The 14243-nt window shown below is 41.3% G+C and overlaps 1 protein-coding gene across 1 annotated transcript in view; it reads left to right on the forward strand.

Annotated features, from left to right (window-relative positions):
* Positions 1-14243, forward strand: part of COL19A1 (collagen type XIX alpha 1 chain) — a 337043-nt gene that overhangs the window by 32484 nt on the left and 290316 nt on the right. Inside the window, exons 5-7 of the mRNA XM_073336362.1 lie at positions 7921-8044; positions 8424-8699; positions 13462-13542. Of these exons, the coding sequence (XP_073192463.1) occupies positions 7921-8044; positions 8424-8699; positions 13462-13542 (481 nt within the window). The remainder of the gene's footprint in view (positions 1-7920; positions 8045-8423; positions 8700-13461; positions 13543-14243) is intronic.

Raw genomic sequence — 14243 nt, forward strand, 5'->3', positions numbered from 1 at the left:
CCAATGGCTCTGCAATCACAGCCGCCAATTCCTTCAGCACTCTCGGATGCAACTCGTCCGGCCCCATGGACTTGTGCACGTCCAGCTTTTCTAAATCGTCCCTAACCACCTCTATCTCCACAGAGGGCTGGCCATCTCTTTCCCATTTTGTGATGCCCAGCGCAGCAGTCTGGGAGCTGACCTTGTTAGTGAAGACAGAGGCAAAAAAAGCATTGAGTACATTAGCTTTTTCCACATCCTCTGTCACTAGGTTGCCTCCCTCATTCAGTAAGGGGCCCACACTTTCTTTGGCTTTCTTCTTGTTGCCAACATACCTGAAGAAACCCTTCTTGTTACTCTTGACATCTCTTGCTAGCTGCAGCTCCAGGTGTGATTTGGCCCTCCTGATATCATTCCTACATGCCCGAGCAATATTTTTATACTCTTCCCTGGTCACATGTCCAACCTTCCACTTCTTGTAAGCTTCTTTTTTATGTTTAAGATCCGCTAGGATTTCACCATTAAGCCAAGCTGGTCGCCTGCCATATTTACTATTCTTTCGACTCATCGGGATGGTTTGTGCCTGTAACCTCAACAGGGATTCCTTGAAATACAGCCAGTTCTCCTGGACTCCTTTCCCCTTCATGTTAGTCCCCCAGGGGATCCTGGCCATCCGTTCCCTGAGGGAGTCGAAGTCTGCTTTCCTGAAGTCCAGGGTCCGTATCCTGCTGCTTTCCTTTCTTCCCTGCGTCAGGATCCTGAACTCAACCAACTCATGGTCACTGCCTCCCAGATTCCCATCCACTTTTGCTTCCCCCACTAATTCTACCCGGTTTGTGAGCAGCAGGTCAAGAAAAGCTCCCCCCCAGTTGGCTCCTCTAGCACTTGCGCCAGGAAATTGTCCCCTACGCTTTCCAAAAACTTCCTGGATTGTCTATGCACCGCTGTATTGCTCTCCCAGCAGATATCAGGAAAATGAAAGTCACCCATGAGAATCAGGGCATGCGATCTAGTAGCTTCCGTGAGCTGCCGGAAGAAAGCCTCATCTACCTCATCCCCCTGGTCCGGTGGTCTATAGCAGACTCCCACCACTACATCACTCTTGTTGCACACACTTCTAAACTTAATCCAGAGACACTCAGGTTTTTCTACAGTTTCGTACCGGAGCTCTGAGCAGTCATACTGCTCCCTTACATACAGTGCTACTCCCCCACCTTTTTTGCCCTGCCTGTCCTTCCTGAACAGTTTATAACCATCCATGACAGTACTCCAGTCATGTGAGTTATCCCACCAAGTCTCTGTTATTCCAATCACGTCATAGTTCCTTGACATCACCAGGACCTCCAGTTCTCCCTGCTTGTTTCCAAGGCTTTGTGCATTCGTATATAAGCACTTGAGATAACCTGTTGATCGCCCCTCATTCCCAGTATGAGGCAGGAGCCCTCCCCTCACAGACATTCCTGCTTAATTCCCTCCAGCCTCTGCAGAGTTAACCTTTCACTTTTTCCTTAAATTACTTGCTTATCTCCCAAAATGACACCTTAATCAACTAAGATTTTAGCATTCTAAGTACTATTTCAGGTATCTGAATTCCCCATGTCTGCACTTACTCCTTTCCTTACTCCTGCCACTATGCCCTCAGGGCTTCCAACCTGTTTTCCAATTGTCTGGGCCCGATCTTGCTTTCCTTGCTGAACTATCCCTTTTCATAGACACAGGCTTTGTTCCACTACCTATTTAGCGAGGAGGGTGGGCTCCTTAACTAGCCCCCACCCCACCTGGTCCCTTTCCTTAAACATTTCTTTTAAAATTGTGAAATCACCACAATATCATTCACAAAAAATACTGCACTGCCCAAACTCCTATATCCTTCAGAGTTTGGTTTAACAGAGCAAGATCGGTTTAAAAGGAGTAATCTCTTGAACAAAGTATCATCTTTGGATTGTTTCCTTGTAAACATTTTCTACATAGGTGCAACCACTATTTGCCCACTCTCCTATATCCTTCAGAGTTGGGTCTCATATAGAAAACACTGCTTGAACATATTTCTTTATGAATCTCTTTTACCTGTATAACTCTTCTGTGCCCACACTCGTTCAAAACACAAAGTCTATACCAATCCCACAGGTGCCCCCAAGTTTTTACCCTTCTGCCTTACATACTCGGCATATAGGTCTAACAAATGCTGCCAAGTTTGCACACTTTCCTGAAGCTCTGCCATGGAACCCCAGGGATTGTGTCCCACCTTGATGAGAGCCCTCTCCAGCGAGGAGAGGTCTTCAAACCCCTTTGAAAGAGGCAACAGGGTCCCGTCCCTTTTTGTCACCCCTCCTGCGGCTCGGGCATCAGGTCCACCAACCTCCCGTGACACCAGTGGGCCAGGCAGTGTGACTTTCATGTCCACGCTACCTAATGCCCGTGCTTCCGGCCTTGAACCCATCGTGGATGACATCTTCCCACGACCGCGGGACTTCTGAGTCTGCGATCATACTCTTTCGTTTCCTGAACATGCCGACGCAATTCGTTAGTATTGCCAGTTAGAACAGTTGGTGTGCTTCTCAGAGGCCCCCGCCCCACTTCTCCATCAAAAATGTGACAGATTTATGTTACCAATCTGCCTGGGGCTTCAGGTGATCAGGCTGAGGCCGCAGGAACTTTAGGGAAGAAGATGAAGGAGCACACCAAGTGACTAAGTTTAAAGCTTTATTAACCAAATAACAGCAGTGAGTGCTGGGCGCGCCCTACGTCACTCATAGGGAGGAAGAAAGCATTAGTGCCCGAGCCCTCACCCACTTTCATACATACACATGCACAACCAAAGGCTGGCCAAGCCTGGGTGTAAGGTAAGAAGAAGGGGGGTGGCAGGAGGGTAGACGAGAGTTCTGCCCTGTGCACAGGTCGTCTAGGGTCCACTATAAATCTCCGACTTGCTTCAGCTCTCAGGAGGGTTTTAAGCCCAGGGTTCTTCCAGGGGCATTTTCATCCAGAACCCTCGTCCCCCCGTGCTCTTGGTACCAGTCCAAACCGGCCTTCCGCGGCTTCCTTAGTTTCCCCAAAACACATTGGTTTCAGGGTCGCACGACTGTTGTTTTTTTAACTTAGTGACCTTTGCAATCCTACTAGTTTTGCAACCCCTTCAATTCTGTCTGGTTCTGTTCTCCTTTCTCACAGCTGGCCGGGTTTGAGATACAGGCTTCTGGCTGTTTGGCAGCAGAGAGCTTGTTTGTGTGCGCTGGTCTTGGGCTGCAGTTTCGTTCCTTATCTTTGGGCCTAGCTGGATCGTTGAGTTAACCCGTTCCTTTCTCCCTTCCTCCCCCTTCGGCCTCTTATAACCTGCAAAGGAATCTTCCACTCCACACTCACACCTTCAACCCTTCCCAAAATACTTTCCAGTGCATATAAAGGCTTTAGCAATATACAACACTGGTGCTGACCCAGGGGACCTCATGGGGTGGGGAGGGGCATTTTATTGTGACATTATGTGTGTGAATGTGTGTTCTTTGGCATACCATACAGCGCTCTGATGTCACAGGGAGGACACTCTGGGTGTTTGTGGGCAGGCTGGTGGCAGGTGACTGATACTACAACCTATGCTGGAGTTCAAAATAGATAGGTTTTACACCTTTGTGCTGTTCAGGGAGTGTAGAGTGCAGACTTTTTTTCATCTGAGCCTGTCTTTTTTTCCTATGGCCACACTTTCTTTCCTTGAGCTGCTCACATATTGGGTGATACTGCATCATGCCATCGTCACTGCGCTATGTACAGGCACAGTATAGTGCTACATCAATCTTCATGTAACTTGCCTCTTTTTCACTAATGTGCAGTGCTGTGTACTTCCTTTACTATTGCAAATAATGGATAGCTCATTGTATTGTTATGTGGAATTCCTTTTACATGCTCACACTGATAGGAGCACCTAAATTGAACACTATATTAAGCTTTCAGAGAGATTCTAAATTCCAGATCTAATGTTCTGTAAGATTCTAAATTATAATTTATGTTTTTCCCATATTAACATTATGGTGTTCTCTGATTTAGGGTATGTGTCTTTCTGTGAGCGCTATTGTGTATTAAAACACGTCTCTTTAATACACCCTAATTTCGGTTCTGATCAAAGGTTATATAATTTCAGTCTTTTTGTCTTAGTATAACACTTTTACTAATCAGCTCTGTCTAGACACTCTTTAAACCAGGTAGCTGCTTTTTATTCTATTATATATAGTTAGAGCCATTCAAGTAATAGAAGATAGGCAAAACCCAATCTTTCTTGAGGATACCAGTTTTTCAGGCTCCATTCCCTGGATGCCTGCATTATGGAATTCACCATTAAATGGGAAGCACATCCTGTAAAGGATTCATTAATGATTTTCCATTAATTGGTCACCAGGGAATGTTCCTTTACTTGTGCTGTTGACATTCTTCCTCCCCTCAGAGACTAAATGCATGCCTTCTATGTGCCTTTTGTTAAATTAGGTCTTTGGAATACAGTAGCTATGCTGGCATAATGCAATTGGGATAACTGTAAAGTACAGTTTTACACTGGTCTATTTTCCAAAGAAGTGAAGAGCATGAGGAGAGAGTAATTGTTGTTGTTTTTGGTTTTTAAATGTGATAAATCAATGAATCAGCTACATAGGTCTATTGACTCACCAGTCCATTGTGAGTCTGATCCTTCTAGTGTGAATCTCATTTAGAAATCTAAAATTCTTCAACATTTTCAGCATTATCAGAAAATCATATGAAGCATTTATTAATAGATTGTGGGATAAATTAATTCCTGGTCTAACTCCATTTAAATCAATGGAGTTACACTAGGAATTAATTTGACCCTGTGTGCTTTTTTTTGTTTACTCTAAAATGCTCTCCTCCATTGTCACTCTTCCAGCTCAGTGACAAGGAAAGCAAGAACAAGCCCATTATATCTGAACTTTTATTCTGTTTCCCAACTGTTTGATAAACAGTGCAGAGAGAGGGATGTGTTTTTCGTGTGATGCACACTGCACAGACAGGCACAATTCTCCTTTGTAGTATATCTGAGGTAAACTTTCAAAAGACAATTAAACATTGTTCATTTAGGCAGCATCATGAATGTCCTTGGTGCTTAATGGAGCTAATGAGAGAATCACTGAACTGTACTTTCTTAATGTAAACGAAGTGCCCAGAAACTTCTCCACTATATGGCTTAAAGACCTTTCTCTTTCCTTCTCCCCTTCACACCAACTTCTTCAGAGTTTCCTAAACTTTCACTGCCTCTCTCTCTGACTGGTAGAAGATTTTGACGACACTCTTCTGCCTCAAGAAATACCAGCTGTTCTGACTTAATTCTCGCAGTAGTTAAAACCCTCCCATGTCTCCTTAATAAGGTGTTCAGATATCATGGTGATAGACACCTTAGGAAAATGAACTGTCAAACGCTCCCATGTACAGATGTGCTGTGTGGGTTTGTGATGGGATGGGGGACCCCATCCAGTGTGGGGTGAGTTCACCCCATCCTTCAAGCTGACCTCTATCTCTAGGCCGTGACACCTAAGGGCTAAAGTCAGTAGAGTTGACCCGATCTGCAGGGGTGTAAGGCCTAGTGGCCGGAGTCTATATAATCGTCCTGGTTCACAAGTCAGTGAGGCCTAGTGGCCAGTGTCAATAGAGATACCCCAGATTCTCAGGGCAGTGAGGCCTAGCGGCCAGAGTCAGTAGAGTTGCCCTTCAGGGCAGGGCTCTATGGCCTACTGGCCAGGTGGGGCATATGGGCTGCCATGGGTGAGTGGGGCCATGCTGGTGGGTGAGTGGCGGCCAGGGTAGGGGGACCCAGGTCCTCCTTGCTCCACTGGGTCTCAGCCCAGGACCCTATCAGTGGTGAGTGTGTCTGCCAATGAGTCAGGGATCTCTGTCCACAATGCGCTATCATCAGGACAATGGGCTACTTCCTACTGTGATACTTGTGGTGGCAATCTGTTCATTTTCAGGGTCTCTGGGTTCCTCGGCTGGTGCCACTCCCTGTAGCTCAGACCTCCCTGGGGCATCCATAGGTAGCTGGATGTCTGCTTGGGTCTTGGTGCCTCTGGCTTCCACGGTCTGGGGCTCCAGTTGCACCCGGGCGGGAGTCAGCAAGGAATGTCCTTCCTCTCCGGCAGTCAGCCCAGGCTGAGCTGGGCTGCTCCCTCTTATACTGGTGCTCCACCTAGATCATGCCCAGTAGGGATGTGGGGGCATGGCTTCCTCCACCCACAGTGAGGACTTAACCTTTCCCCGTCCAGTGCGGGGCGAGTTCACCCTGTCACAGGATTATGGGTGTCTGTCACAGATCCTACTTGTCTTACATTTCACTGTAAAACAGGACTGGTCCTACCTCTTAAAAATAATTTACTGCTCATCGAAGGAGGCTCTTATGTATTGTTTAGATTTGCAAGTACATGAAAAATCTTGCTCTCATGAACTGGGGCACCAGTTCACTTCTTTCTAAATGGGAACATGCAAATAATTGATATGTAGATTCAGACTACCAACCTTTTTAGAAACTATGCCCCTTTCTCTTGATCTGAGCCTTCCCTAACTCACCTTTGGGAAAACGAGAGTATTCCAGCATAACCACCTTCATGACTGAAGGATACAAGAAGCCCTCAAAGCAATAAATTATTGTACTTTTAAAATCTCACTTCAGAATCAAGACCTGAAAAAGCCCTATTTTTTAAAAAAATTGTTCATATATTTCACATAAAAAGACAAAAAGATAGCTGTGCAAAGACTATCGGTAGCCAGGCAGATTATTAAAATCAGTCCATAAAAACTACAAAAACAAGAGCAAAACAATGTCAGTCCCCCTCTTGCCCCACCACCAACAAAACAACCAGTCATTGATAACATAAAAAAACCCATCACATCTCAAAACCCACAGAAATGTTTAATCTGAAACAGACTGCAGAACATCACAAGTGGATCACACTATATGCTTTCACATTTTATCTTGATCTTCCACCTGCTCCTATTGCTTTTCTCAAAACAAATATTTCTTTAGACTCTTCTATAATCATCCTTAAGACTCCTCACTGATCATCACTGAGTCTTTAATTTCTCTATGGAGCTATTTGTTTATCTAAATCACTCACTTTTAAGATGAACCTGGCAGGATTTCATTGAGCATTTTACATGTGTAATTGCTGCACTGCAAACTTTGAAATATTTAGGTATTCTTGTTTTTGTCCCAGAATAAGTGACTATATGAATTGATGGCAAAACTTCTGTGTACTTTTTCTCAAGTGGTAAGAGATGATGTGTTTTATGCATATATTAGTTTATTTTCCTACCCGATCTGCAGATAAATAAATTATAATGCAATATTCATTAATGTTGGAGGTTATCTCTTGTTTCTATTACATTAGGAGGTCATATTGACAGATGTGGGATTACAAAAGGCTGTAAATGAGTGTGTAATTGTATTAACATCTACAGTGATATAAAATTAAACCATTTATATTGCATGGTCATGGGGAGGGTGAAAGGGGACATTTGTCTGCTTTATCAGATTATCAGGTTTCAGGCATTCTGATGAGGGGAGTGTCTATAAATCCAGGTGGACACCATGTATTTTTTTCATTAGACAAGTATTGTTCCCTGAGTAATGAAATATAGAATAGCATACTACAAAATGCCAGTGCAGTTTTGTTATATATGTATCTGTTGTTTACATCTGTCTCACCTGTTCAAAACATTTCTTCAGTGCTGGAAAAGCAGTTGTGTTTGCAGCATAGTAACATTCAGTTTCAAAATTCAAAGACTTAATTATTGCAACCTTTGGCCTCAGTAGGGTTTCATGAGTGTAAATGAATTCATGATTTGATACTGTCTGTTGAACATATGTCTGCTGTATCCTTAGTTCCCTTCCCCCACCTTTCTTTCATGTATCAGAATAAAAAGAACCAGTTTTCTTTCCCCCTGCACCCATAGGCAAGTATTTCCAAATGGGCTTCCTGAAGAATACTCTTTAATAGCCACATTCCGTGTAAGACGAAACACCAGAAAGGAGCGGTGGCATATATGGCAAATTTTAAATCAGTATGACACCCCACAGGTAAGAATATATTTTATTTTTCACTTAGTTTTCAATTTTTTTGTTGGAGGAGGATAGGATAGGTTAGTGGGTCTTTTGCCTCTGGATTCAGATCTAATTTACATAAGATAAATCTGCTGTTCTGAAATAGTATGGTGGTCATTATTCAAATCACAGAAATACAGAAGTTCAGCAAAATTTCTCCAGTAATATTGGAATGGTACTAGGTGTGTTGCAATGTAGGATGGATGGACACTGAAAAAGTTACATGAGAGAATATTTCATGATTGCTGCCTAATCTATGCTATTAGGTTGCTCACTTATTTTTCTTCCTGGTTTATGTACAGTCTGTGTTTGCTTGTAATTCCGATTTATACTAAATTATGCTTTTTTTCCCCAGGTGTCTGTCATAGTTGATGGTTCAAAAAAAGTTGTGGAATATATAGCCAAATCTGCTCAGGGAAATGTGCTACACCACACCTTTAAAAATCGTGAAATTTATCCTCTCTTTGATCGGCAGTGGCATAAGCTTGCCATTAGCATACAGTCAAGGATCGTTTCCCTCTATGTGGATTGTAACTTAATTGAGAGATGGCAGACTGATCTAAAGAACTCCATTGACTTTCAAGGAAGGACTTTCATTGCTGCTCGAGCTGCAGATGACAAGCCCGTAGATGTGAGTTGTACCAGTGAGATGATTCTTAAAGCAGAATGGGATAATATGGAAATCGTGTTTTAAACATATTTCTAACGGCATACTAAATAAATATGAAAACAAAACAAAATGCAAAAAAAGAATACCCATTGGGTGTTTTACACCAGTTCACTGTTTGATTTTTTTGATATCCTCTTCTAAACAAGGTGTCAACTCATGCAATCTCTATTCAGGCAAAACTCTCCATTGTTCTAAATGGGCAGTATTGTCTGAATAAGGACTACAGAATCGGGTTCCTGTTTTCAGTATTATTTACATTTCTGTATCCATTTAGAAGTTAGTCATTTTGACTTATTACTACTATACTGTTTAGGGCTCACTTTATAGTAATAATTTTGTTTTCAGTTTTCAATTTTCATATTATCTAATTTGTCATCGAAAGGGAAAGAATGTATAACATGGTTAGCCACTCCAAGTATTTTCATGGGAACCATTAAATCCTCACCTACGCAAACATGGTAGATGTATGAGTCTGAAAATAGTATAATTCATGCAACTACAGTCAGGGGAACTTCATAAGATGATTATTATTATCTTTAAATAAAATGGTGTGGTAAGAACTCTGCTGCAGTGCCAAGGCAATTGAATCTCCCTATCCAGTGATAATGGGGCCTTTATTTATATGCTATCTGAGTCACCAAAGTAACCCTTACATAGATCAATCTATATTCTACTCCAGAGATTTTTCCTCTTATACTTTTTTGTGGAAAAACTCAGAGGAAGTAATTTGAAGTTGTGAGAAATGTTAGTTTTAATATTTAGTACACATCTGCCTACCAGGTTTTAAGCCTACTGTGTGGGGTTTAGAGTGATGACATGAAAATTTCCAATTGCATTCTACACTCAGCACATTATTATTCATGTTAACTGTTTTACTTTATTTTATATTATTAGCATATATATATATATATATATATTAGCATTATATTATTAGCAAATTGCAGAGCTTGATCCTGCACAGTGCTGAATACTCTGGACCTGATCCAGAAACACACTTAAGCATGGGCTTAACTTCAGTGGAACTACTCGTATACTTAAAGTTAAGCAAGTCCTTAAGTGTGTTACTGGATGGTAAGAACATAAGAACGGCCATACTGGTTAGACAAATGGTCCGTCTAGCACCGTATCCTGTCTTTCAGCAGTGGCTGTTGCCAGATGCATCAGAGGGAATGAACAGAACAGCGCAAATTATCGAGGGATGTATCCCCTTTCATTCAGTCCTGGCTTCTGGCAGTCAGAGGTTTAGGGACACCCAGATCATGGGCTTGCTTACCTGACCATCTTGGCTAATCGCTCATGATGGACCTGTCCTTCATGAACGTATCCAATTATTTTCTGAGCCCAGTTATACTTTGGGCCTTCAAAACATTCCCTCGGAATGAGTTCCATAGGTTGACTAACCGATGTGAGAAGTACTTCCTTTTGTTTGTTTAAACCTGCTGCCTATTAATTTCATTGGGTGACCTGATTCATGTATTATGTGAAGGGATAAATAACACTTCCTTATTCACTTTCTCCACACTATTCATGATTTTATAGACTTCTTTACCATATTCCCCCTTAGTCATCTCTTGTCTAAGATGAACAGTCTCAGTCTTTTTAATCTCTTCTTTTATGGAAGCTGTTCCATCTCCCTAATCATTTTTGTTGCCCTTCTATGTGCTTTTCCAATTCTAATATATCTTTTTTTTTGAGATGAGGCAATGAAAAGTGCAAGTAATATTCAAGATGTGGGTGTACCATGGATTTATATAGTGGCATTATGGTATTTTTTTATTATCTATCCCTTTCCTAATAGTTCCTAACATTCTGTTAGCTTTTTTGACTACTGCTGCACACTGAGCAGATGTTTTCAGAGAAATATCCACAAGATTTCTTTCTTGAGTCGTAATAGCTAATTGAGACACCATCATTTTCTATGTATAGTTGGGATTCTGTTTTCCCATGTGCATTACTTTGCATTTATCAACATTGAATTTCATCTGCCACTTTATTGCCAAGTCACTCAGTTTTATGAGATCCTTTTGTGATTCTTTGCGGTCAGCTTTGAACTTAACTATCTTGAGTAATTTTGTATTGCCTGCAATGTTTGCCATCTCACTATTTATCCCTTTTTCCATATCATTTATGAATATATTGAACAGCACTGGTGCAGGACAGATCCCTTGGGGACTCCGCTATTTACCTTTGTCCACTGTGCAAAATGACGATTTATTCATAACCTTTGTTTCCTATCTTTAAACCAGTTACTGATTCATGAGAGGACTTTCCCTCCATGACTGCTTAGTTTACTTAAGAGCAGTTGGTGTGGGGCCTTGTCAAAGGCTTTCTGAAAGTCCAAGTACACTATATCAATTGGATCGCTGTTGTTCACATGCTTTTTGACATCCTCAGAGAATTTTAATAGATTGGTGAAGCATGCTTCCCCTTTACAAAAGCCATGTTGACTCTTCCCCGACATATTGTGTTCATCTACATGTCTGATATTTCTGTTCTTTACTATAATTTCAACTAGTTTCCCTGGTAGTGAAGTTAGGTTTACTGACTTGTAATTGCAAGGATTGCTTTGAGAGCCTTTTTTGAGAAACTGGTGTTACATTAGCTATCTGCCAGTCATCTGGTACAGAGGCTGATTTAAGCAATAGATTACATACCACAAATAGTAACTGCAATTTATATTTGAGTTCCTTCTGAACTCTTGGGTGAATACCAGTTGGTCCTGGTGACTTATCACTACTTTATCTATTTGTTCCAAAACCTCCTCTGCTGATTCCTCAGCCTGGGACAGGACCTCAGATTTGTCATCTAAAAAGAATGACTCGGGTGTGGGAAACTCCCTCACATCCTCTGCGGTGAAGACCGACAAAAAGAATTAATTTGGCTTCTCCACAACAGCCTTGTCTTCACGGAATGCTCATTCAGCACTTTGATCATCCAGTGGCCCCACTCGTTGTTTGGCAGGGTTCCTGCTTCTGATGTACTTACACAAAAACTAAACAGGAACTTTTTTTTTTTTTTTTGCTAGTTGCTCTTCAGATTCTTTTTGGCCGGCCTAATTATACTTTTACATTTGACTTGCCAGAGTTCATGTTCCTTCCTATTTTCTTCAGTAGGATTTGACTTCCAATTTTGAAGGATTTCTTTTTACCTCTAAGCACCTCTTTGGCTAACCAACAAAGTAAAAAAGGCCTTTTTTTAGTCCTCTTTGCTGCTTTTTTAAATTTGGGATATACTTTTAGTTTGAGTCTGTATTATGGTGTTTTTAGTTTCTATGCAGCTTACGAAAGTGAAATGCTTGTGACTTTTAATTTCCATTTATCTAACTTCCTCATTTTTGTGAAGTTTCCCTTTTTGAAGTTACAGTCTACTATGGTGGGTTTCTTTAATATTTTTCCTACTACAAGAAAGTTGCTTTAATTACATTATGGTCGCCATTACTGAGCTATTCATCTATATTCCACCCTTGGACCAGATCCTGTGCTCCACTTAGGACTAAATCAAAGATTGTCTCTCCCTCTGTGGGTTCTGGGACCAGTTGCTCCAAGAAGAACTATATGGTGTCCAGAAATTTTGTCTCTGCTTCCTGTCCTGAGGTGACATGTACCCAGTCAATATAGTTGAAGTCCCCCATGATTATTGGGTTTTCTGTTTTAGTAACCTGTCTAATCTCCCTCAACATTTCAAAAGCACCATCACCGTCCTGGTCAGGAGGTTGGTAGTATATCCCTATTGCTATACTCTTATTATTCAAGCACGGAATTTCTATCCAAACAGATTCTATGATCAAGGCCAGAGTACTTATCATCTTGCACGTTGAAGCCCATATTTATTTAAAATGTATAATGTCTCCCACCACCTCAGGACCTGCCCTTAAATCTTAAATACAGCCCAGCCATTAAAACACAATAAAAGACCAAATTTTCAGTGGACTTCGCCAGTAGGGAATTCCCCTTGCATGGGGGAAATCCACTGGCATAAAGCTGGTGGAGGCCGTGGAGATGGTTCCTGCACCACCAAGCACTCTTGATACTCCCCAATGTATATGGTGTTTTTGGGGAGAGAGGAGGTGTGCTGGGGCCAGGGCAGGATTGAGGAGGGGTTGTTGGGAGCAGAGCCGTGTTATGCCAATTTTCCTCTGATAAAAAGTACCTTATGTGAGTGATTTAAGTTAGAGTAGGTAGGCCACTGCACTAACTATAATCAGCTAACTGTAATCAGCTTCCTGGGGCTACCTCCTCTCTGACAATCCATCCTAAAGTATCCAGAATAAAACACTTGATTCCTGCTCTTCAAATGACGTAGTGGAAAGGGCCAAGCAAAGGCCTGTCCAAAGTGGTAGATCATACTCTGGCTCTAGTGGATTGCTAGAAGGGCTCACTTCAGGGGTGTGAGATTGAGAATGCACTTCATTGAGTATTTAAAATGCAGGACTGATAGCAAGAGTGATGCAGAGGATTACAACTTCCATGAAGATAACTGGGTCCCAATATAGGATTTACACTGCAGTAGCTGAGAGAAGAATTTGGTCCATCATACTCGTGATTTTTTTATTAAAAGTTCTGAATTTGTCTGTTTCTTACATACTTAAGTCAAATGTGATATTTTCAGAATGACTGATTATAATGGCAAGTTCTGAAAATTACTGTAGTTTCCACTAGTGCCTAAATATATTCCTTTTTTACTGTTGATATAAATCCCTACTCTTTTTTACATTTTTTAACAGATTGAACTTCGCCGCATAACAATTTATTGTAACCCAAAATTTGCAGCTCAAGAGACCTGTTGTGAAATATCTGAGGGCATGGTAGGTTATTTGTAAAAATGTAAATATAAAACTGAAAATGCATTAATCATCTTTTATGACAAAACTTTCACCTTATTTTATTTAAAGAATGTAAACAAGGAGCATGGCCACGTTAAATTGGTCTTTCCTAAAAATGGGATACATTTTCCAGGAGAGCTCTTGCTAGGTGGATTGTTGAAACAGGATAGCATTGGCAAAGCAGCACTTCAGTGAAAGAGGAATATGAGGGACACTGTCCGAATGAAGAACACTGGAGGCTGCCATGCCCCTCTTTCTAGATACAGTTATCCATACTAATTAATAGTCGAGGAAGTCACAGGTAGAGTGATTAGAATGTAGATCTTTCCCACTGAGCTAAAGGAATGGGTGGTTCCAGAGAAAAGAGAGAGTTTTATACTTTATTATCAGCTTTACTTATGATTCCATTATGTGTCGACAGTGGGGCTTGTGGAAGGGGCATTACAAACCTGTATGAGATAGAATGGAGTGGAGAGAGAATGGGCCAGAACTTTTGATAACATACTTTCATTTTAAGACTATAAGGAAAATAGAAATAAAGAAAATAAACAGCTGAATGTCCTGTTCCTGACAACTATATTTTTATCTTTGATGTAGTTTGCATTTTTTGGATATGCATATAGTAAATATAAGGTGCCATATTCATTGAATTCAGTGGAGTTACTTTTCTCCTTTGTTTTGAC

Source organism: Lepidochelys kempii, chromosome 3 (assembly GCF_965140265.1).
Source record: "Lepidochelys kempii isolate rLepKem1 chromosome 3, rLepKem1.hap2, whole genome shotgun sequence".
In the NCBI taxonomy this organism is placed as follows: domain Eukaryota; kingdom Metazoa; phylum Chordata; order Testudines; family Cheloniidae; genus Lepidochelys; species Lepidochelys kempii.